The sequence below is a fragment of the Cetorhinus maximus genome, chromosome 3 (genome assembly GCF_964194155.1).
Source record: "Cetorhinus maximus chromosome 3, sCetMax3.hap1.1, whole genome shotgun sequence".
NCBI lineage: Eukaryota > Metazoa > Chordata > Chondrichthyes > Lamniformes > Cetorhinidae > Cetorhinus > Cetorhinus maximus.
In genome coordinates, this window is record NC_135881.1 from 58,949,750 (window position 1) to 58,974,283 (window position 24,534).

Below are 24,534 nucleotides of genomic sequence, written 5' to 3' on the forward strand. Positions count from 1 at the left end.
TAAGGACAAGGAGAAAATATTGGATAGAACAAACCTTTAAAATAAAGCCTTGAACAAACTGGAGGAATCTCTTTAGCTTGCTACCGGACCCACTCAGGTTCACTGACAGCTTCCTGAGCAGCTTTGCCTCTGGGGGCCTCTAGGCCATGATAACTAAGAAACTGAGGTGGGCAGGCAGGAAGACCTATCCCATATCATTAATTTTGCTAAGCTGCACCTCCAGCAGTTGTAGGAAAAGCCAAGCTCTGCCCGTGGGGAACCAAAGCAAAGTAAAGGGGCAAAGATTCAGCAAAATAAGTCTCCACTCCCTCTGTCTGGCATTTACAGCTGGGGGAATAGGCGTTCACAGGGGCAAAGGTTGGAAAATTGACCCAATTATCTTTTCCATTCTTGACTTATCTTGAATGCTAAGCATTTAGACATATAGCACACTCTGCTGAATATTGCCACAGCATTTCTCAAGCCCACCTATTGTGCTGCTTTATAGTGCAATGTTCCAATTCAACAGGAAAAATGAACTGAACTAAAATTCTGGGTATAGATCAAAAGCCATGAAGATACTAACTATAATCTTTCTATTTTACATTTTTATGAATTTGTTAAAAGTATTGAACACACCTGTCTTTTCTTCCTCAAAAGTGCAGTTTGCCTAGCATCAAAGTGATCATTCCTTTCAACATCTTCTGAAAAAAATATACATTCCAAAATATTATTCACATTAACAAAGATGAATCAACAGAGTTATGGACAATTACTCAATGAAGTGTCAGTGGTTAGCTTTTAAAACTGCCGCGGTAACAGTATTATCATTGCATGTGTCACTGACATCAAATGCTGAATATAATGCCGCGCCTTATGGAACACAAATTTTTCTCTGATGCTGACTTTGGAATTCATGTAGAAAACTATTTATAATAGGAGTTATTTCAAAGAGTACTATTATATTGTTTCTTTCTTCAAAAATGAGAGAAATTTCCAAGGGGAATTAAAGTAAAAATCAAGTGGCTCTATTTGTCACTCCATTACCACTCTGCAGTGGCTTTAATCCCAGTGGTGGCTAAGGCACCTGCCTGATTCAAGTGGAAGCCCAATTAATATATGCTAATTGGGATACTATGCTGTGCATAGTCTTCGTCTGATAATATCAGCAACAATACTTTCTGGTTTCATAAACCAATAATCTCCACGAACATAGTCTTCAAAAATGTCCATTTAATTTTTTTTTAAATTTTGCCTTCAATTATCTGTACCACATAATTTTCCCACCAAGTGGATGGGCTAATATATTTTGCCATTACTCTTCTATGTCGTAAAAATTGGCATGCATTGCGCAGTGGGATGGCCTGAGCCCAATCTGCTCGAGCACTTGGGCCGCTGCTAAATGTATCAGGTGCTTTTGTAAGCATTCTGCTGACCGCCTAAAATAAACTTGTTAATATGGTCTGAGCCCCAGTTTCAGGCAGCCTCCAGCCTCCTCGTTGGGGTACACACTGCCCGCACAGCATCGAGTCTGGGTCAACAAAACGCGGCATGGTTGAAGTTCTGTCCCTATAGTTTGTCACTTGTGTACACCAGCTACTCAAGTGAGTATGTGAGAAACTATGGAGGCAATTTTGACTGTAAGTTATGGTGTAAAATGCCAATAGCAAATCAGCAGCCCATTTTGACTGTTTGGAAGCAACCCATGCCACAGACATGCATTCCTATGAATTCATTAGTGGGTCAAGCCACTGTGTTACCATACATAATATAGAATATATAAAGCATGTAATTTCAGAACATCATGTATTGATTCAACTTCGATCTTTCATATGAGCTCATATATATCTTTGTGCTAAAATATACTATCATGCCAATTAATTCTTCATGCATGGGCTAAGGTTCTGTTGTTAATTCTGAAACACACTGGACATCACTGTGATCTTACCGGGTAGTAGAAGCTGCAAAGGAACATCGTGGCCAGCAACCCGGTAAACTAAATGAGGCTCAGACTCATTCTGTGAGGGAAAAGAGAAACACAATGCTGAACTGAATTAAATACCTTTACTTTTTCTGCACTAAAAACAGAGAATGTTAGAAATATACTGCAGGTCAGTCAGCAGCTGAAAATAGAAATGGTAGGTTAACAATTTGGGTGTAACTTTTTGTCAGTGTTCTCCTAAATTTATTTTAATTTCCAGTAGTTAGCACTTTTCATTCCAGCGTTTGTCATAAATTGTACATAACAACATTGTGCTTAACAAAAGAACATGAATAGGAGCAGAATTCGGACCCTCAAGCCTGCTCTACCATTCAATAAGATCATAGCTAATCTGATCATTGCCTTAACTCCACTTTCCAGCCTGTTCCCCATTACATTTGATTTCCTTGTATATCAAAAATTTAACTTAGCGTTGAATATATTCAACAGTCCACCTTTCACTGCTCTCTGGGGTACAGGATTCTAAAGACTTTTTTTATTCTTTCAGGGATGTGGGCTTCACTGGCTAGGCCAGCATTTATTACTCGTCCCCAACTGCCCTTGAGAATGTGGTGGTGAGCCACTTTACTGAACCACAGCAGTCCATGTGGTGTAGGCACATCCACAGTGCTGTTAGGAAGGGATTTCCAGGATTTTGACCCAGCGACAGTGAAGTAATGGCGATATAGTTTCAAGTCAGGATGGTGAGTGGTGTGGTGGGGAAATTGCAGGTGATGATGTCGCCATGCATCTGCTGCCCTTTTCCTTCGAGGCAGTAGAAGTTGCAGCTTTAGGTTTTGCTGTTGAAAAAGCCTTGGTGAGTTGCTGCAGTGCCTCTTGTAGATGGCTGTTACCACTGTGTGTTGGTGTTGGAAGGGGTGAACATTTAAGGTGGTGGATGGGGTGAGAATCACGCAGGCTGCTTTGTCCTGGATGGGCGTCAAGTTTCTTGAGTGTTGTTGGAGCTGCATTCATCCAGTCAAGTGAGAAATATTCAATTGCACAGTTGACTTAAGCCTTGTAGATGATAAGCAAGCTTTGGGAATCAAGAGGTGAGTTACCTCTTGAGAATTCCCAGTGTCTGACCTGCTGTAGCCATAGTATTTATATGGCTGGTCCAGTTCGGTTTCTGGTCAATGGTAAGCCCCCAAGATGTTAATGGTGGGGGATTCAGTGATGGTAATGCCATTGAATGTCAAGGAAAGATGGTCAGATTCTCTCTTGTTGGAGATGTATGTCAACTGGCACTTGTGTGATGTGAGTATTAATTGCCACTTATCAGCCCAAGCCTGAATGTTGTCCAAGTCTTGCTGCATATGGACATGGGCTGCTTCAGTATCTGAGGAGTCGCCAATGTGCTGAACACTGTGTAATCATCAACGAACATCCCCGCTTCTGACCTTATGATGGAAGGAAGGTCATTAATGATGCAGCTGAAGGCATTTGGGCCTAGGAAACTCCAGCAGCAATGTCCTGGAATTGAGATGATTGGCCTCCAACAACCACAACTATCTTCCTTTGTGCTAGGCATGACTCCAACCAGTAGAGAGTTTTCCCCTCCCGATTCCCAAGTTTCGCTGGGGCTCCTTGATGCTTTATTTGGTGAAAAGCTGCCTTGATGACACGGGCAGTCACTCTCAACTCATCTCTTGGGTTCAGCTCTTTTGACCATGTTATTATGAGGTCAGGAGTTGAGTGGCCCTGGTGGAACCCAAACTGAGCATCAATGAGCATATTATTTCTGAGTAAGTGCCACTTGATAGCACTGTCGATGACCCCTTCCATCAGTTTGCTGCTGATCGAGAGTGGACTGATGGGGCGGTAATTGGCTGGGTTCTTCTGGACAGGAAATGCCATCAGTTGTCATGGTCGGATTTGAAAGCGCATCACCAGAGCATTAACGTGAGCCTCTGGATCTCACCAGTTGCTATGGTAGGATTTGAACCCATGTCACAAGAGCATTAACATGGGACTCTGGATTACTAATCTAGTGACATTACCACTTGGCCACAGCCTCCACATAGGATTAATGACCCTCTGAGAGAAGAAATTCCTCCTCATCTCCAACTAAAATGGGAGATCCCTTATTCTGAAACTCTGCCCCCTAGTTATAGATTCCCCCACAAGTAGAACATCCTCCCAGCATCTGTCATGTTAAGCCCCTCAGAATCTTATATATTTCAATAAGATCACCTCTCAATCCTTTAAAGTCCAGTGAGTATAGGCCCAACCTCCTCAAACTTTCCTTATAACCTTCTTCCAAGGAATCAACCTAGTGAACCTTCTCTCAACGGCCTTCAGTGCAAGCATATCTCTCCTTAAACAAGGAGACCTAAAGTATACACAGTACCTAATACCCTCTACAACTGCACCAAGACTTCCCTACCTTTATACTCCATCCCCTTGAAATAAATGCCAGCATCCCATTTGCCTGCTTAATTACTTGTTATACTCTCATGCTAACATTTTGTGATTTATGTAAGAGGAAATCAAGAGTCCTCTGTATCATATAAACCTACGAATTAGGAGCAGGAGTGCGCCACTAGGTCCCTCGAGCCTGCTCCACCATTTTATAAGATCATGGCTAATCTGATTGTAACCTCAACTCCACAATCCCGCCTTCAGCATTCTGAAGTCTCTCTCCATTTAAATAATACTCTGCTTCTCTTATCTTCCTATCAAAGTGAACAACCTCGCATTTTCCCACATAATACTCCATCTTCCAGATTTTTACCCATTCACTTTATCTATCTATATCCCTTTGCAGGCTCTTTGGGCAGAATTTGATGCTCCCACCCTGGTGGTGAGTTTGGAGGTGGATGGGCATTTAATTGAGCAGAAGGTTATGGGATGGGGACCCCACTACCTTCCCGCCTCCACCCAATTAAGTCAAGGGCTGGTAGGCTTCTGGATGGCATTCCCACCTGGACACTAATTTAAACCCTTGAATGAGAAATTATTACTTTTTTAAGGGCCTCATCCCACTAGTCGCCATGCAGGATGCCCAAAGTGGGCTGCTGGTGGGGAGATCCCTCGTTCAAAGTACTCAGTGCCTGATCAAGTGACCTGGCATCAGGAAGGGCGGGTTGCCCGCTGAGAGACAACGCCCTTCCCTTTCTTCTGACCTCCCTCCTCCCCTCACCAGCCATCAACACCCTCCCCATGACTCCCATCCCACCCTCACTCACCTGCGGACTGGGACCCTTGTTAATCATTGGGCTCAGATGGGTGCATTACTGGTAGCAGCCACCACTTCCAGTGTTGCTGATAAGCAATGGAGCACTGGCAACTTCTGATTGGCCCACAGCTCGGGGGGTGGGGGGGTGCAGGATTTCAGCCCCCAGGGCCCCAAACCCTGGGGAAGGCCTGATGCTGGCTAGTTAAATACCTGTTGGGCACCTAATTCCAGCTGGCCTTCCCCAATGGTGGCAATGTGGAAGTCCTGCAGGTTCTGCAGGCGGTGGGCAAGACCGCAGGTATGGCAATCCAGAACTTAGCTTTGGAGGAGCCTCAGACAGTGCCCTTGTCCAATAGGTACAAGGTTCTTGCTCCAGGTGTGGACGAGGGCACAGGCTGCAGGGAGGATGAGCGAGCTGACCACAGCACCATAGTACAGAGTGCTATTCAAGTAGGAGGAGAAAAGAGAAATGCAGTAGTAACAGGGGATAGCACAGTTAGGGGAATAGATACTGTTCTCTGCAGCAAAGACAGAGGCCAGAATCTTCGGGTCGGCGAGTGGGAGTGGGCCCTGCTCGCTGATACGTAAAATGGCACGCTGTGACGTCGGGCATGCATCCCAATGTCACTGCGCGTCATTCAGATCTTCAGTTCAGCGGGCACGCACCGGAGTCAGCTGCACGCCTGCCGAACTTTCAAAGACCTATTAAGGCCATTTAAATTCCAAATAAAATAATTAACTGAGCAGGCAAAGAGACCAGGCGGCCTTCGCATTTATCATGAAACCTCATCCACGGGCGGGATGAGGTTTCATGAAGGTTTTTAAACTTTAATAAAAATTTTTAATAAAATTCATAGACATGTCCCAGCTCACATGACAGCTGTCACATGAGGGGACATGCCTTAAATTTTTTTTTTCCCTTTTATTTAAATTTTTAAAACTCAAAGTAATCTCCCCGAGGCAGCTCTATGCCTCAGGGAGATTTCAGCGCTCTTTCACACACATGCACGAAAGAGCGCAGGCCCCGACTCAGCCTGCCCGCACAGGGAGCGCTCAGTACTTCCGGGTGCGCGACACGCTGGGCGGGCCTTAATTGACCTGCCACGTAATATGGCTGCGCGCCCGCCCCCGCCCAACCCCCGCAACGGCGAGAAATTTCGATGAGAAGGATGAACCACCCGTGGTTAACAAAGGTGGTCAAGGAGAGTGTCGAATCAAAAACTAAGGCATATAAAGCGGCGAAAACTAGTGGTCGGCCAGAGGATTGGGAATTTTTTAGGAACCAGCAGCAGATGACTAAAAAGCTAATAACGAGGGAGAAAATTGATTATGAAAGTAAATTGGCAAGAAATATAAAAACAAACAGCAAGAGCTTCTACAGATATATAAAAAGAAAGAGAGTGGCTAAAATGAGAGTGGGACCTTTGGAGGGTGTGGCTGGAGAATTGATAACGGGGAACAGAGAAGTGGCAGATAATTGAAACAAATATTTTCCATCGGTCTTCACGGTGGAGGACACTATAAACATCCCAAAATATCAGATAAGTAAGGAACTAATGGGGGAAAGATCTTGTAACAGTCTCTATCACAAGGAACAAAGTATTTGACAAACTAATGGGACTAAAGGCAGACAAGTCGCCAGGACCTGATGGCCTGCATCCAAGAGTTTTGAAGAAAGTGGCTACAGAGATAGTAGAGGCATTGGTCAAAATATTCCAGAGCTCACTGGATTCTGGGAGGGTCCCAGCGGATTGGAAAACTGCTAATGTGATGCCCCTGTTCAAGAAGGGAGGGAGGCAAAAAACAGGAAACTATAGGCCAGTCAGCCTAACATCTGTCATTGGAAAAACACTAGAGCCCATTATTAAGGAACAAATAACAGGACATTTAGAAAAGCTTAGTGCAATCTAACAGAGTCAACATGGTTTTGTGAAAGCTAAATCACATTTGACAAATTTGCTAGAGGTCTTTGAGGATATAACAAGTAGAGTTGATAAAGGGGAACCGGTAGATGTAGCGTATTTGGATTACCAGAAGGCATTTGATAAAGTGCCACATAAAAGGTTATTGCACAAGATAGGAGCTCACGATATTGGTGATAATGTATTAGCATGGATTGAGGATTGGTTAACACCCGGAAGACAGAGAGTCGGGATTAATGGGTCCTTTTCAGGTTGGAAAGACATTACTAGTGGAGTGCCACAAGGATCAGGCCTAGGTCCTCAATTATTTATAATCTATATTAATGACTTGGAGGAAGGAGCAGAGTGTAATATATCCAGATGTGCTGATGAGACAAAAATAGGTGGGAAGATATGTTGTGATGAGGACATAAGGAATCTACAAGGGGATATAGATACCTTAAGTGAGTGGGAAAAAACCTGGCCAATGGAGTTTGATGAAGGAAAGTGTGAGGTCATGCACTTTGGTAGGAAGAATCAAAAGGCAGACTGTTACTTAAATGGAGAGGGACTCCAAAAAAATGCAGCACAGAGGGATCTGGATGTTCTTGTGCATGAAACACAAAAGGTTAACATGCAGGTGCAGCAAGTAATTAAGAAGGCAAATGGAATTTTGGCCTGTATTGCTAGGGGGTTGGAGTTTAAAAATAGGGAAGTCTTGTTACAACTGTACATGGTGTTGGTGAGGCTGCACTTGGAGTGCTGTGTACAGTTTTGGTCTCCGTATTTAAGAAAGGACATGCTGGCATTGGGGGCAGTTCAAAACAGATTCACTAGGCTGATTCCTGGGTTGAAGGGGTTGACTTATCAAGAACGGCTAAACAGGTTAGGCCTTTATTCATTAGAGTTTAGAAGAAGGAAGGGTGATCTTATTGAAATGTACAATATTCTGAGGGGGTTTGACAGGATAGATGTTGAGAAGGTGTTTCCACTAATAGGGGAATCTCGAACTAAGGGACATAGTTATAGAATAAGGGAACACTCATTTAAAACTGAGATGCGAAGGAATTTCTTCTCTCAGAGGATGATGAAAGTCTGGAATTCTCTACCCCAGTGAGTTCTGGAGGCTAGATCACTGAAAGTATTTAAAGAGGAGGTAGATAGATTTTTGAAATATCGGGGGGTTGAGGACTATGAGGAGCTGGCACAAAAGAGGAATTGAGGCCTGGGGCAGACCACCCATGCATTAGAGTGCTTCAGTTGGAGTTTGTTGAGAGATGGAGTTCAGTCAAGAGGGAAGAAGGTGATCCTTTCATTTTTTACCTTTCCTCAGTAAGAAGAGTAGCGGCCTTGGAAAGTAGGACCTGGTAAGTTTTTCTTCTGTCCTTAATATTCTCTAAACTAGAGGAAGTAAAAGTAAAGGAAGTAATTTAAGGCTAAGTCATGGCAGGACAGCTCAGCCAAGTGAAATGCTCCTCCTGTGCAATGTGGAAAATCAGGGACACTTCCATGTCCAAGGCGACCATGTGTGCAGGAAGCGTCTCCAGCTGCAGCTACTCAAAATCTGTGTTCCGGAGCTGGAGCTGTGCCTGGAGTCACTGTGGAGCATCCGCAACAATGAGATCTTCATGGATAGCATGTACAGTGAGGTGGTCACACTGCAGGTAAAGAGTGCACAGGCAGGAAGGGAATGGATGACAGAGTAAAAGCACTAGACAGGTAGGGCAGGAATCTCCTGGTTCCATCTCTCTCTCCAACCAATTTTCCATTTTGGAAACTGCTGGGCAAGATGGTTTCTCAGGGGAATGAAGCAAGAGCCAAGTCCATGGCACCATGAGTGGCTCAGCTGCACGGTTCGGTGGGGGGAGGGGGTTAATGGGGGAATGGAGAGTGGGGGAGCAATAGTGATAGGGGATTCTATCATAAGGGGACCAGACAGGTGTTTCTGTGGTCGCAGGCATGACACCAGGATGGAATGTTGCCTCCAAGGTGCCAGGGCCAAGGATGTCACTGAGCAGCTGTAGGACATTCTGAAGGGGGAGGGTGAACAGCAATACGTTGTGGTCCATATCAGTACCCATGACATAGGTAAAAAGAGGGATGAGGTCCCATCCCCTTCTGAAAGCAGAATATAGGGAGCTAGGAAATAAATTAAAAGCAGGACTTCAAAGGTAGTAGTCTCAGGATTGCTCCCAGTGCCATGTGCTAGTGAGATCAGGAACAGGAGAATAGACCAGATGAATGTGTGGCTGGAGAGATGGTGTAGGAAGGAGGGATTTAGATTCCTGAGGCATTGAGACCAATTCTGGGTAAGATGGGACCTGTACAAGCTGGACGCGTTGCACCCCAGCAGGACTGGGACCAATATCCTCACAGGGGTATTTGATAGTACTGTGGGGGAGGGTTTAAACTAGATTGGCAGGGGATGAGAATCTGAGCAAGGGGACACAAGAGAGGGAAATGAAAGACAGAAAAGTAGAAAGCAAAAGTGGAAGGCAGACGAAACAGGAGTTGGCAGCAAATAGGGCCATAGTACAAAAAACGATGTGTAAAAATGTTAAAAAGACAAGTCTAAAGGCACTGTATCTGAATGCAGGGAGCATTTGTAATAAACTAGATGAATTAACAGCGTAAAAAGATGCAAACAGGTACGATATGATTGCGATTCCAGAAACATGGCTGTAGGGTGACCAAGGCTGGGAACTGAATATCCAAGGGTACTTGATATTTAGGACAGACAGGCAAAAAGGAAAAGGAGGTGGAGTGGCGTTGTTAGTTAAAGGTGAAATCAGAGCAATAGTGAGAGGGGACATTGGCTCAGAAAATCTAGACATAGAATCAATCTGGGTGGAGGTAAGAAGCAACAAGGGATGGAAAACATTAGTGGGAGTTGCCTATAGGCCTCACAACAGTAATGATAAGGTAGGGGATGACATTAAACAGTAAATTAGAGATGCATGTAACAAGAGTGCTACCGTAATCATGGGTGACTTTAATCTACATGTAGACAGGGCAAACCAAATTAGCAATAATACTGTGGTGGATGAATTCCTGGAATGTGTACAAGATGGTTTTTTAGACCAGTATATCGAAGAACCAACTAGGGAACAGGCTATCCTAGATTTGGTTTTGTGCAATGAGAAGGGTTTAATTAATAATCTTGTTGTGTAGGGTCCTTTGGGGAACAGTGACCATAACATGATAGAATTCTTCATTAGAATGGAAAGTGAAGTAGTCTGATCTGTAACTAGGGTCCTAAATCTTAACAAAGGAAACTATGAAGGTATAAGGCATGAGTTGGCTAAGATATATTGAGGAACTTCTTTAAAAGGCATGATGATGGATAGACAATGGCTAATATTTAATGAATGAATGAACGAATGTATGCATTGCAACCATTATAAATTACTTTCTGGCACAAAAACACAACAGGAAAAGCGGCCCAACCATGGCTAACAAAATAAATTAAGGATAGTATTAGATCCAAAGAGGAGTTATGTAAAGTTGCTAGAAAAAGTAGCAAGCCTGAGGATTGGGCGCAGTTTAGAATTCAGCAAAGGAGGACCAAGAGATTGATTAAGAGGGGAAAAATAGAATATGAGAGTAAACTTGCAAGGGACAAAAAAATAGACTGTAAAAGCTTCTATTAGTATATAAAAAGAAAAAGACTAGTGAAGACAATGTGGATCCCTTACAGTCTGAAATGTGAGAATTTATAAATAGAGAACAAGAAAATGGCAAAGCAATTAAATACCTACTTTAGTTCTGTCTTCATGAAGGAAGTCACAAATAACTTCCCAGAAATACTAGGGAACCAAGGGTCTAGTAAGAAGAAGGAGTTGAAGGAATTAATATTACTAAAATAATGGTGTTGGAGAAATTAATGGAGTTGAAAGCCAATAAACCCCCAGGGTCTGATGATCCACATCCCAGGGTACTAAAGGAAGTGGCCATGGAAATAGTAGATACGTTTGTTGTCATCTTCCAAAATTCTGTAGATTCTGGAACTGTCCTGGCAGATTGGAGGGTGGCAAATGTAACCCCACTGTTTAAAAAAGGAGAGAGGGGGAAAACAGCAAATTACCGGCCGGTTAGCCTAACATCAGTAGTAGGGAAAATGCTAGAGTCTATTATAAAGGATGTGAAACAGGACACTTAGAAAATATGAACGGGATTAGACAAAGTCAACATGAAAATCATGTCTGACAAACCTACTGGAGTTTTTTGAGGACATATTTAGCAGAATAGATAAGGGAAAACCAGTGGATGTGGTGTATTTGGATTTTCAGAAAGCTTTTGATAAAGTTCCACATAAGAGGTTAGTGTGTAAAATTAAAGCAGGATTGCTGTATGAGAGGAGATTGGATCGACTAGGCCTGTATACAGTGGAGTTTAGAAGAATGAGAGGAGATCTCATTGAAACATATAAAATTCTGACAGGGATGGACAGACTGGATGCAGGGATGAAATTCCTCTGGCTGGGGGTTCTAGAATAAGTGGTCACAGTCTCTGGATACAGGGTAGACCATTTAGGACTGAGATGAGGAGAAATCTCTTCACTCAGAGGGTGGTGAACCTATGGAATTCTCTACCATCGAAGGTTGTAGAGGCCAAGTCACTGAATATACTTAAGAAGGAAGTAGATCGATTTCTGGATTCTAAAGCCGTCAAGGGGTATGGGGAGAGTGCAGGAGTACGGCGTTGAGATAGAGGATCAGCCATTATCATATTGAATGGCGGAGCAGGCTCAAAGGGCCAAATTACTTACTCTTGCTATTTTCTATGTTTCTATCTATGTTTCTATGTTCTTGTGTACAGTACATATTTTGCTGCCAGTCTTTGTGTCATCGACAAACTTGGATATATGATTCTCTATTGTGTTATCTAAGTCGTTAATAAATCTAGAGATTAGTTGAGGCCCCAACACAGATCCTCGTGGAACATCACAAGTCACTTCCTTTCAATTCATCTACATAACCATTATGCATGTATTTGTTTCTATCAACTAACCAACCTCCTAAACAGGTGAATTTGAGGCCTTCAATTTCATGAGCACTTCATTTCAGCTGGAAGCTTCTTGGATGGAACCTTATCAAATGCCTTCTGGAAGTCCATATAAACTACATCAATAAATATTTCCCTGTCTACTACTTTAGTTACATCTTCAAAAAATTCAATTAAGCTCATTAAACATGATCTAACCTTTATCAATCCATGTTGGCTCTCTCTCATCAGCTCAAATTTCTCTAAGTGCTAAGACACTCTGTCCTTAATTATAGATTCCAATAACATCCCCACAAAGGATTTTGACCAATTCTATAATTCCTTGGATCCTCTCCTCAGAGGTCTTAGGCACAACCTTTTTCAGCTACTTTCTCAATGATCTTCTCTCCATCCGAAGATCAGAAGAGGGGATGCTCACTGATGATTGCACAATATTCAGTATCATTCACAATTCGTCAGATACTGAAGCAGTCCATATCCTTAAGCAGCAAGACTAAGACAATCTTTCAGGCTTGGGCTAAGTGGCATGAGACATTCATACCACACAAGTGCCAGGCAATGACCATCTTCAACAAGAGAGAATCCAACCATCTCCTCTTGACACTCAAGAGCATTATCATCACCTAATTCGCCGCTTATCAACATCCTGACGGGGATCATTGACCAGAACCTGAACTGGACAAGCCATATCAATACTGTGCTACAAAAACAGGTCAGAGGCTGGAAGTTCTGAGGCAAGTAACTCACCGCCTGCCTCTCCAAATCTCTCCCACCATCTTCAAGGCACAAGTCAGGAGTGTGATGGAATACTCTACATTTGCCGAATTACTGCAGCTCCAACAACATTCAAGGAGCTCAACACCATCCAGGGCAAAGCAGCCCACTTGAACGGCACCCCATTTACCAAACTAAACATTTACTCCCTCCATCAACAATGCGCAGTGGCAACAGTGTGTACTATATACAAGATGTACTACAGGAACTCACCAAGACTCTTCAACAGCATCTTCCAATCCCGCGGCCTTTACTATCTCAAAGGACAAGGACAGTAGACAGACGGGAACACCAGCACCTGCAAGTTCTCCTCCAAGCCACACACCATCCTGACTGGATCTATATTGCCATTCCTTCACTGTCGCTGGGTCAAATTCCTAGTAAAACCGTTGGGTGTACCTACACCACATGGACTACGGTGGTTCAATCAGGTGGCGCACCACCACCTTCTCAAGAGCAATAAGGGGTGGGCAATAAATCCTGCCCTCGCTAGTAACGCCTACATTCCATGAAAGTTTTTTTTTTTAAACCCTTCTTAAATAATGCTCTTGTACTTGCAATTTTCCAATCTAAAATTTCTCAAAAATCTGGGGTGGAAACGATCAGATCCTAGGGATATGTCAGACCAAATTTTAATTGGTCCACCATTGATGGCCTTGCCTTAAGCTGCCTAGGTCCTAGCTCCTGGACTGTCCTGTTGTAAACATCTCAGGTTTTCTTGGCAGAATCATCCCAGGTTTGCACTAAGTGCGGTAGCGGGTGAGAAAAATGACGTTTTACCAACCAGCCACAATGGTGTCTTTTCGCTTCGTATCGTCTCATTCCCGGCGTGTCCCACCTGATTAATAATGCATTCCCAGGAAACACGCCGGGTGGCTGGAGGGACAGCCTCTGATTCGCCCACCCTGCCATCACCTCAGGCCTTCAACAATCTGGGGGCCACAGTTAAAGGGCTCCTCTGCACAGAGCTTGCTCTCTCTAAGGCATCAGAAGCTGCCTGAAACTCATGGCTGCCAAAGGGAGGAAACATGCTGTCCTCAAATTTAGCAACGCCTCCCTCGAGCACCTACTGGAAGCCCGCCGCGAAATCCACTACCCCTGAGAAATTTGGTCTGAGCGAAGATCAGCAAGCAAGATGACAAATCCAGCATGGTAAGCGGTGGCAGCAGTGGTCAGTGCCATTGCCTTGGAAAACAAGACAGCTACACTGTGCCAAAGAGGATGAATGATCTTCTCTGCTCCGCCGGGGTAAGTCACTCTTCTCATCACTCTCAACTCACACACTCACAAGCCCATCACACATCCACAGGGAGCAGCTGTTCCCCTTAGTTGAAGGGCCAGTCACAAGAGGACACAAGTTCAAGGTGAGGGGCAGAGGTTTAAGGAGGATGTGAGGAAAAACGTTTTTACCCAGAGGGTGGTGACGGTCTGGAATGCGCTGCCTGGGAGGGTGGTGGAGGCAGGTTGCCTCACATCCTTTAAAAAGTACCTGGATGAGCACTTGGCACGTCATAACATTCAAGGCTATGGGCCAAGTGCTGGTAAATGGGATTAGTTAGGTAGGTCAGGTGTTTCTCATTTGTCGGTGCAGACTCGATGGGCCGAAGGGCCTCTTCTGCACTGTGTGATTCTGTGAATACTAGCTCTAAAATAGTCTGTCCTCTAGTCGGTTCCTCAACATATTGCTCTAGAAAACCATCCCTAACATACTCCAGAAACTCTTCTTCCACAGAATTAGTGCTCAATTGGTTTACTCAGCCTATATGCAGATTGAAGTCACCCATGATTACTGTATTGCCCATGCTACATGCTTCTCTCATCTCCTGATTAATACCATGCCCCACATTACCATTACTGTTTGGTGGCCTATAAACAACTCCAACCAATGTCTGCTGCCCTTTGCTGTTTCTTAGCGCCACCCAAACAGATTCCACACATTGTTCTTCCGATCTGAGATCCTCCCTTACTAATGCACTAATCCCTTATTATCAACACAACTCCATCTCCTTTCCCTTCTAGTCTGTCCTTCCTAAAAGTTGAATATCCTAGAATATTCAGTTCCCAGCCTTGGTCACCATGCGGCCATGTTTCTGTAATGGCAATTATATCAAACCCATTTACCTCTATTTGTGCCTTTAAATCATCTACCTTATCGCGAATGCTGCGCACATTCAGGTAGAGTGCACTTAACATTGTCTTTTTGACATCATTTCGCATTCAAAGCATTCTCAATGCTCTGCTTTGTTTCTCCTGCCTTCTAGTCTCACTACTACTTCCTGTTACCAACTTTACTTTCTTCCAATTTGGGTCACCCCTCAGGTTCCCAACCCCCCTGACAAACTAGCTTAAACCTACTCCAAAAGCACTCGCAAATCTCCTCGTGAATATATCAGTCCCAACCCTGTTAAGATGTAACCCGTCCAGCTTGTACAAGTCCCACCTGATCCAGAACCAGTCCCAATGCCTCAGAAATCTGATGCCCTCCCTCCTACACCAGTTCTCCTGCCACCATATTTAATCGATCAATCCTCTTATTCCTATGCTCATGAATGTGTGGCACTGGGAGTAATCCTGAGTTTACTGCTTTTTAATTTCCTTCCTAAGTCCCTGAAATCTGTTTTCAGGGCCTCACCCCTCTTCCCACCTATGTCATTGGTACAATGTGGACCACGACTTCTGGCTGATCCCCCATCCCCGAAGGATGTCCTGCAGCCGCTCCGTGACATCCTTGGCCTTGGCACCAGGGAGGCAACACACCATACTGGAGTCACATTTACTGCCACAGAAACACCTGTCTATGGAATCCCCTACCACTACTGCCCTTCCATTCTTCTTCCTCTCCCCTTGTACAGCTGAGCTGCCCGTGGTGCCTCAGGCTAGGCACTTGCTGCACTCCCCTGAGGAACCATCGCCCTCATCAGCATCCAAAATGGGAAACCGATTAGCGAGCAGGATAGACTCAAGGGACTCCTGCACTACCGGCTTGGTTCTTAGGCTGCCTGGCGGTCACGCATTCCCTCTCTGGCTGTAAGCTTCTGACCTGCAGTGTGACCACCTCCCTAAACGTGCTATCCTCTGCCTCGCGGATGCCCAACAGTGACTCCAACCGTCGCTCAAGTTCCAAAACCCAGAGCTTAAGCCTGTGCAGCTGGTGACACTTCCTACAAAAAAGTTTGTCAGGGACACATGGAGTGTCCACGACTTCACACATACCACAAGATGTACAGTCCACTTGGCTGAGCTGACCTGCCATCCCATAACTCTAAAAACTATTTATTGCACTTAGAGTAAGTAGAATGAGTAGAATAAATTACTAGTAACTTAAGTTTACTACACTTATGCTAAATTTATCTTACATTGGTTTACTTTATTACTTTATTTCACTTTGACTTTATTTAACTTTACTTCCCTATTGCTAGTGTTCCTTACTGAAGTCCAAGTAACTACTTCTTTATAAATGATCCATTTTTCTAGTTTTAAGCTAGTTAAACACAGTCCCTAACATCAGCTTCTCACCAACTAATGAACTTACAGTTTTCCTGTGATGTCACTCCTGAATGTTTTCAAAATCAGCCCACTGCCCGAATAGAGGTGTCCCTCTCAGGTCTGGCTGCCTCCACTCCCGGAAGGTGAGTGAAGGCCCCGAACGTCGTGCTCTATTTATCTGCTGCCCAAGTAGAGGCATCCCTCACAGGTCCGGCTGTCTCCGCTCAGAGAAGGTGAGACGTTGGCCCCGGACTGCTGTGCGGGCTGAACTGTATGCTCCTGATGGGTTCAGCTCACAAAGGATGCCATAGGACCAGGAAAGGTTAGCTAGACGCAGGATCTACAGACAGCACGTGTCATTCACGCAGATGACCCCAAGAACCAGTGTCGCCGAAAACTGCGCATGTCCAGTGAACATATACCACCTGCTTCAGGATTTAGCACCACAGGGACTTGGAGGGAATCCACTGCCAGTGGCTATGAAAGTGACTGGGGCACTCAATTTTTAGGCCAGTGGCTCCTTCCAGGGCTGCGTCTCAACAATATGTTCATATATTCATATGATGCATTACACCCTCTGGACTGTATTGCAGGGCTCCACCAGACCAGTCCAAGCACAGGAACCTCATTTTCAACATCCCAGTGGTTTGCTCCACCAAAGTGTGAGTTGCAGCATGAGCTTTGTTGTACCTTCTTTTTGCTGCACACTGAGGCTGCTGCACAGTCATCGTCAGCCACGTCCTCTGCGGGTAGCCATTGTCCCCAAGGAGTCAACCCTGCAGCCTCTGTGGACCCTGGAAGACGTAATGGATCTGGGGCCTACTGAGAATGTAGGAGTTGTGCGCAGACCTGTAGGATGCTTTTGTGGTGGTTGCACGCCAGCTGAACATTCAGTGAGTGAAAGGCCTTGCGGTTGATGTAGTTAACTGCTTGTTGCCAAAGAGATCTAAGTGTCATGTGAGTGCAGTCAATTGCACCCTGCACCTGTAGGAAACCTGAGATCTGCACAAATCCCAATGCCCTTGCTTCTTGGCTTTCCTGATTCCGGGCGAAACACACAAAGCGTGTGCCTTCACAAATATGTCATCTGTGACCTCCTGGGCGCACTTGTGTTGAGGCTTGCGAGATCCACAGAGGTCACCAGGTGCAGAAATTCTCCTAACCTGCTGCGCGGTTAGCTTGAACCATGGGGAGACTGATCCAAAATTTTAGCAGAGATTGCAAGGGGCTGTGAGTGCCTCCACCAGTGACTGCTCCATGGTCAGCTTTCGCAAGGAGATTGTACAACATGCCCACTCATCCAATTGTTCTGCAGCCCCTTAAAATGCTCAATAATTTGCGGTCTGTGCCTGAGGGGTGACAAGTTCTGGAGCATTTGGTGGCACTTTCATGCCTGTGCGTTACTTCAGAGGGCAGATAAGCTAGAAGTCCAACTCCAAGCATGTCAATGTAGCTGCGCCTGAACTGTCTCAGCTGTGGAAGAACGCTCACTTCATACACGGTTTCGCTAATACGTGGCCGTTTCCCTCCCCATCTGCCTCCACTGTGGTTTCAATTGCAGCTGGTTTCATAATATTTCTTGAGGGTGAAAATGGGAAATGGTGGCCTGGGAAGCCAGGAAAATAATGCGAGTCGTAAAGAGCACTCTGGCTGCAGAGACTCACACTAGTAGAGGCGGTGGACATGGCATTCTTTTTATCGAACACATTAGGGGGAATGTTACATGGGGGAAATACTGAAGAAAATTTCCCAATAGAATGTTATATTGACAATCAATCCCTTTGGGATAACAACACTCTACAAAGAGTGTGAGTAAAAAAGAATACTAATTGATATTGCAAGTCTAAAACAAATGGTGGGGAAAAAGGAAATCTCTAAGCTCCAATGGGTTGGTGCAAGCTATCAGTTATCAGATTGTTTCATCTCGTGAAAAATTACGGGGTGTATTAGATGAGGGACAACTCAGGATGTGAGTTTGAAAATGTGTGACTTATTTCTGTCTTCAGTGTTTTTTGTCTGAAGAGAAAATGCACTTGTTATTTTTTTCCCTTAAAAATGGTAATCAAGTGCAGCTGTCCCCAATTGGAGATGGATTAGGGCTTCATTACAAAAGTATAAAAAAGTGCTCAAACTGGGTGTTGGGGGAATTGGAAGAGTCTGTGTCTTTACCCTGCAGGCTTAGAAATATATCTGTTTTAAGTTACAGGCTGGCTTCAGACTCATTCTTTCCTCAATGAATATTGGATTTAACAAGGATGATGTGTGGCATGGAGTGAATTTACTGGTGGCGGTGTTCTCATGCATCTCCTGCCCCTAACATCTTGGTGGTAGAGGTTGTGGGTTTGGAAGGTCCTGTTGAAGGAACCTTGATGAATTGCTGCAGTGAGGGGAGGTGGTAGCATAGTGGTATGGTCACTGGAAGTATTCCAGAGACCCATGGGAATGCCCTGGGGACCTAGGTTCGGAATCCCACCATAGCAGATGGTGAAATTTGAATTTGATAAAAACCTGGAATTAAAAGTCTAATGATGACAGTGAAATCCATTGCCGATTGTGGTAAAAACCCATCTAATGCCCTGGTTTGGCCTACATGTGTGTCCAGAACAAAAGTATTGTAGTTGACTCTTAAACGCCCTCTGAAATGGCCTAGCAAGCCACTCAGTTGTATCAAACTGCTTAAAAAGCCTCAAAGCAATGAAACCGGACAGACCACCGAGCACCCGTAATGACAATGGCAAACTCAGCCTTGTCGACCCTGCAAAGTCTTCCTTATTAACATCTGGGGGCTTGTGCCAAAATTGGGAGAGCTGTCTCACAGACTAGTAAAGCAACAGCCTGACATAGTCATCCTCACGGAATCATACCTTACATATAGTACCATCACCACCCCTGGTATGTCCTACCCAACTGGCAGGACAGAGCCGGCATAGTGGTATACAGTAAGGAAAAACTTTTCCTAGGAATCCTCAACTTTGAATCCGGACCCCATGAAGTCTCAGCATCAGGTCAAACATGGGCAAGGAAACCTCCTGCTGATTACCACATACTGCACCCCCCCCCCCCCCCCCCCCCCCCCCCGCCGCCCCCCTCAGCTGATGAATCAGTAGTCCTCCACAGTGAACACCACAGGAGGAAGCAGTGAGGGTGGCAAGGGTGCAGAATGTACTCTGGTTGAGGGACTTCAATGTGGGTCAGTAGCATCACTACTGACCGAGCTGGTTGAATCCTAAAGGACATAGGGCAGGGTCTGCATCTGCGGCAGATGGTGAGGGAACAACAAGGGGGAAAAACATACTTGACCTCATCCTTACCAACCTGCCTGCCTCAGATGCATTTCACCATTTGCCATGGTGGGATTCAAATCCCAAAGCATTACTCTGGGTCTCTGGAATACCAGTCCAGTGACAATACCACTATGCCACCGCCTCCCCTCAGGGTATAGGCAACCATGTGGCACTGTGGGCCATCAGCAGCAGAATGGTATGCAGCCACAATCTGTAACCTCATGGTCCAGCATATCCCCCACTCTACCATTACCATCAAACCAGGAGATCAACCCTGGATCAATGAAGAGAGGAGTGGGGGGAAAGCATGTCAGGTGCAGCATCGGGCATACCTTACAATGAGGTGTCAACCTGCTGAGTATGAAGCTATAACACAGGACCACTTGCGTGTCAAACAGCATAAGCAGCAAGTGGTAGACAAAGCTAAGCAATTCCACAACCAACGGATCAGATCTAAGCTCTGCAGTCCTGCCACATTAAGCCATAAATGGTGGTGGACAATTAAACAGCTCACTGGAGGAGGAAGCTCCACAAATATCCCCATCCTCAATGATGCAGGAGCCTGGCACATCAGTGCAAAAGATAAGGCTGAAGACTTTGCTATAATCATCAGCCAGAAATGCAGAGTGGATGATCCATCTCGGCCTTCTCCAGAGGTCTGCAGCATCACAGGTGCCAGTCTTCAGCCAATTCAATTCACTGCATGTGATATCAACAAACAGCTGAAGACACTGGATACTGCAAAGGCTATGGGCCCTGACAATATTCTAGCAATAGTGCTGAAGACTTGTGTTCCAGAACTTGCTGCGCCCCTCGCCAAGCTGTTCCAGTACAGCTACCACACTGGCATCTACCCAGCAATGTGTAAAATTGCCCAGGTATGTCCTGTACACAAAAAGTAGGACAAATCGAACCTGACCAATTACCGCCCCATCAGTCTACTCCCCATCATCAGTAAAGTGATGGAAGGGGTCACCAACAGTGCTATAAAGCGGTACTTGCTTAGCAATAACCTGCTCACTGATGCTCAGTTTAGGTTCTGCCAGGGCCACTCAGCTCCTGATCTCATTGCAGCCTTGGTTCAAACATGGACAAAAGAGCTGAACTCCAGAGGTGAGGTGAGAGTGACTGCCCTTGACATCAAGGCAGCATTTGACTGAGTGTGGCATCAAGGAGCCCTAGCAAGACTGGAGTCAATGGGAATCAGGGGGGAAACTCTCCGCTGGCTGGAGTCATACCTAGCACAAAGGAAGATGGTTGTGGTTGTTGGAGGTCAGTCATCTCAGCTCCAGGACCTCAATGCAGGAGTTTCTAAGAGCAGTGTCCTAGGCCCAACCATCTTCAGCTGCTTCATTAATGACCTTCCTTTCCATAAGGTCAGAAATGGCGGTGTTCGCTAATGATTGCACAATGTTCAGCAACATTTGCAACTCCTCAGATACTGAAACAGTCCATGTCCAAATGCAGCTAGACCTGGACAACATCCGGGCTTGGGCTGACAAGTGGCAAGTAACATTCGCACCACACAAGTGCCAGGTAATGAGCATCTCCAACCAGAGAGAATCTAACCATCACCCCTTGACATTCAATGCCATTACCTTCGCTGAATCCCTCACTATCAACATCCTGGGGGTGTTGACCAGAAACTGAACTGGACTAGCCATATAAATACTGTGGCTACAAGAGCAGGTCAGAGGTTAGGAATCCTGTAGCGAGTAACTCACCTCCAGACTCCCCAAAATCTGTTCACCATCTACAAGGCACAAGTCAGGAGTGCGATGGAATACTCCCCACTTGCCTGGATGAGTGCAGCTCTAACAACACTCAAGAAGTTTGACACCACCCAGGACAAAGCAGCCTGCTTGATTGGCACCCCATCCACAAACATTCACTCCCCCAACCACCGCCGCACAGTAGCAGCAGTGTGTACCATCTATAAGATACAATGCAGAAATTCACCAAAGCTCCTTAGATAGCACCTTCCAAACCCATGACCACTACCATCTAAAAGGACAAGGGCAAAAGATACATGGGAACACCACCACCTGGAAGTTTCCTTCCAAGTCAATCACCATCCTGAGTTGGAAATATATCGCCGTTCCTTCACTGTCGCTGGGTCCAAATCCTGGAACTCCCTCCCTAACAACACTGTGGATGTACCTACATCACAGGTACTGCTGTGGTTCAGGAAGGCAGCATTCCACCACCTTCTCAAGGGCAATTAGGGATGGACAATAAATGCTGGCCTGGCCAGCGAAGCCCACATCCATTGAATGAATAAAAAAAAAGTGCATCCTGTAGCTGGTGCACACTGTTGCCACCGTGTGTTGGTGGTGGGGGGAGTGAATGCTGGAGGTGGTGGATGGTGTGCCAATCAAGTAGGCTATTTTGACCTGGATGCTGTCAAGCTTCTTGAGTGTTGTGGGAACTGCACTCATCTAAGCAAGTGGAGAGTATTCCATCACACTCCTGACTTGTGCCTTGTAGATGGTGGACAGGCTTGGGTGAGTCAGGAGGTGATGTACTTGCAGCAAATGAATGACTAATCATATTAAATACTCGGAAATGTGAAGTAAAAGATGTTGACTATAAAATGGATGAGATGATGGTATAGTGAGAATGTCACTGAACTAGTAATTGAGAGACCTAAGCTAATGCTCTGGGGACATGGGTTCAAATTTCACCATGGAAGCTGGTGGAATTTAAATTCAATTAATTAATAATTCTGGAAACGGAAACTGATCAAACTTAAAAAAAACTCATCTTCACTAATGTCACTTTAGGGAAGGAAATTTGCTGTCTTCACTGCTCTGGCCTAGATGTGACTTCAGACCCACAGCAATGTGGTTGACTCTTAACCACCCTCTGAAATAGCCTAGCAAGCCACTCACTGCAGAGCAACAAATGCTGATTGTGCCAGTGACATCTATATCCCATGAAAGAATAAGCAAAGAAAAGGATTGCAGAATTGAAGTACATGTCATTTGACAAGGTAAATCAGAAAATGATTTGTTAGTGATAAACGAATAAAAGGCAGAGGCAAATTTAAGCCCTTCAAAAGCAGGCAATGGGTCTTCAATAGCAGCTGGTGCTGACTCAAATGAAGCACTTATAAACTGAAGCTAGTGACTCAATGAGCAGCGTAGGCATACAGGTTTGATGATGAAGCTCAAGAAAGAAAAAAGTACCCTGTGAAGGTCCTGTCAATGGAAGCCTCTGAGGTTAAGCTGTTATGCTTTTACAGGCATGGGAGAAAATGACAGCTACCGATTGCAAATCCTCAAGTTTAGCAGTTTAAAAAAAATCCAAATTAATCACATAGCAATGCAGAAGTTAGCAGAACATGGCATCTAATCTTCACAATAAAAAATTGTTAGAACTCAAACTGATTAACATTCAAGTTGTGGGTGAAAATTCTCCCAGATTGTGTAGGAGTCAATTTTGAGAGCCTTGTTTTCAAAATAGAACAACAAAAGTACCATTTATATATATAATTCAAATGAGGTCAGAGCTAATTCAGTTTGGTCACTTTTTTCACTAGAATAGCAGCAGTGAAATTTTCATCTCCTGTATTATGGGTAACAGTCCTAAAGCCCACTCCTAGTTACTGAAATAAAGCAGATCAAAAACAGAATGCAGATGAATTGTGGTTGTGGGAGGGGAGGTCCTTTATTGTACTTAGTACTGATTGAGGGACTCAGTATCAGGAAACAGGGGTCCTGCTGAAAGCCACCCACCTGCCCTTGCTGCCAAATCCCCCTCCCCCATGACCTCCCTCCCTCCCAACATCATTCACCTGTGGCCTGGGTCCCTCACTGATCCTGGGCCTGAGGTAGGTGCATTACTGGCACCAGCAACCCCCCAGCACTACTGAACAATGCACAGCTGCTGGCCTCTGATTGTACAGCAGCTCTTGGGGGATGGGATGTCCATCTCAGGTCCTTGATTCCAGGAAAAGCCTGCTGCTCCAGTTAAGTGCCTAGTTGGCATTTAATTCAGCAGATCTTCCCGAAGTTAGGCGGTTCAGGGTTCTCATTAAATTTCCCCCATTCTTTCCCAGAAACACAAAACTGTCGTGATTCTTGCAGCCCCCATCTTCTTTTCATCCTAGTCTAAAGCCTGTTAAAATCGACATTTTGTGTCATCTAATCTTTATTTCTGATATATCAAGTCTTCTTTTGTACCATTCTCTTCTAATATGCCAGACCCAATCAAAGGAGTGAGATTTCTCAGTGTAATGAGTCAATCCCTTCTGTTTCCTCCCCTTTGTCATCATATTTCTTGAAGGGGGTGAATGCAGTTTCCCATAAACGTTGGATAACCAGTGCAACCAAATCACCACTGTTTTCCTCAAGTTTCACAGGTCTCCTGCAAGTTATAGTGGAAGTTATAGGCAAAGCTCCTAAGAAATCCTGGCCCATAAGGTTCTTCAAATCTGGCTTTGCAAAGGTCTATCATTAATGTAGGTACCATCAAATCGAAGAATGCACAAGAAGAGACTCCATAAATCAGAAATAGAGATTAGGTGATGCGAAACCTAGCTTGAGAGGCTTCAGACAAGGAAGAAATGAAGATGGTAAGAATTTTGAGGTCCTGGGAAAGAATGCGACAGAACAGATAATCTGTGCAATGCGTCTACATTCCAATAAAATGAGATGAAGGAAGAAGGAAGAGTATGTAAGCCAATGTAATTGATACTTACAAGGAACCGTATCCAAAAAAGGTTTGTATTAAATAAAGTCAAGAAAAGCTGCAAATGAGACAGAGGGAGAGCTGAAGGCTAGCAATGATAGTGCACCTTTCAGATAAGCCTTCTCATACATCTGTGCAAGAGCGCAAAGAGGTTTTGTGAAGACTTTCGCCGAATACAAGAACATTCAAATCCTGGATGGATTGGCTTTCATAGATACTTAAGAGCAGTAAGGTCTTGTGGTGGTAGGTAGCATC

General features: G+C 44.8%; 1 protein-coding gene across 3 annotated transcripts in view; it reads right to left on the bottom strand.

Annotated features, from left to right (window-relative positions):
• adam22 (ADAM metallopeptidase domain 22) overlaps positions 1 to 24,534 on the bottom strand; it is a 493,639-nt gene that overhangs the window by 284,937 nt on the left and 184,168 nt on the right. For all 3 annotated transcript variants that reach the window (XR_013576156.1, XM_078538421.1, XM_078538420.1), the window contains exons 7-8: positions 1,928 to 1,997; positions 619 to 683 (exon numbers count right to left, since the gene is read on the bottom strand). Coding sequence is in view for 2 of the 3 variants with exons in the window: in XM_078538421.1 (XP_078394547.1) it covers positions 619 to 683; positions 1,928 to 1,997 (135 nt within the window). In the remaining variant the exon portion in view is untranslated. The remainder of the gene's footprint in view (positions 1 to 618; positions 684 to 1,927; positions 1,998 to 24,534) is intronic.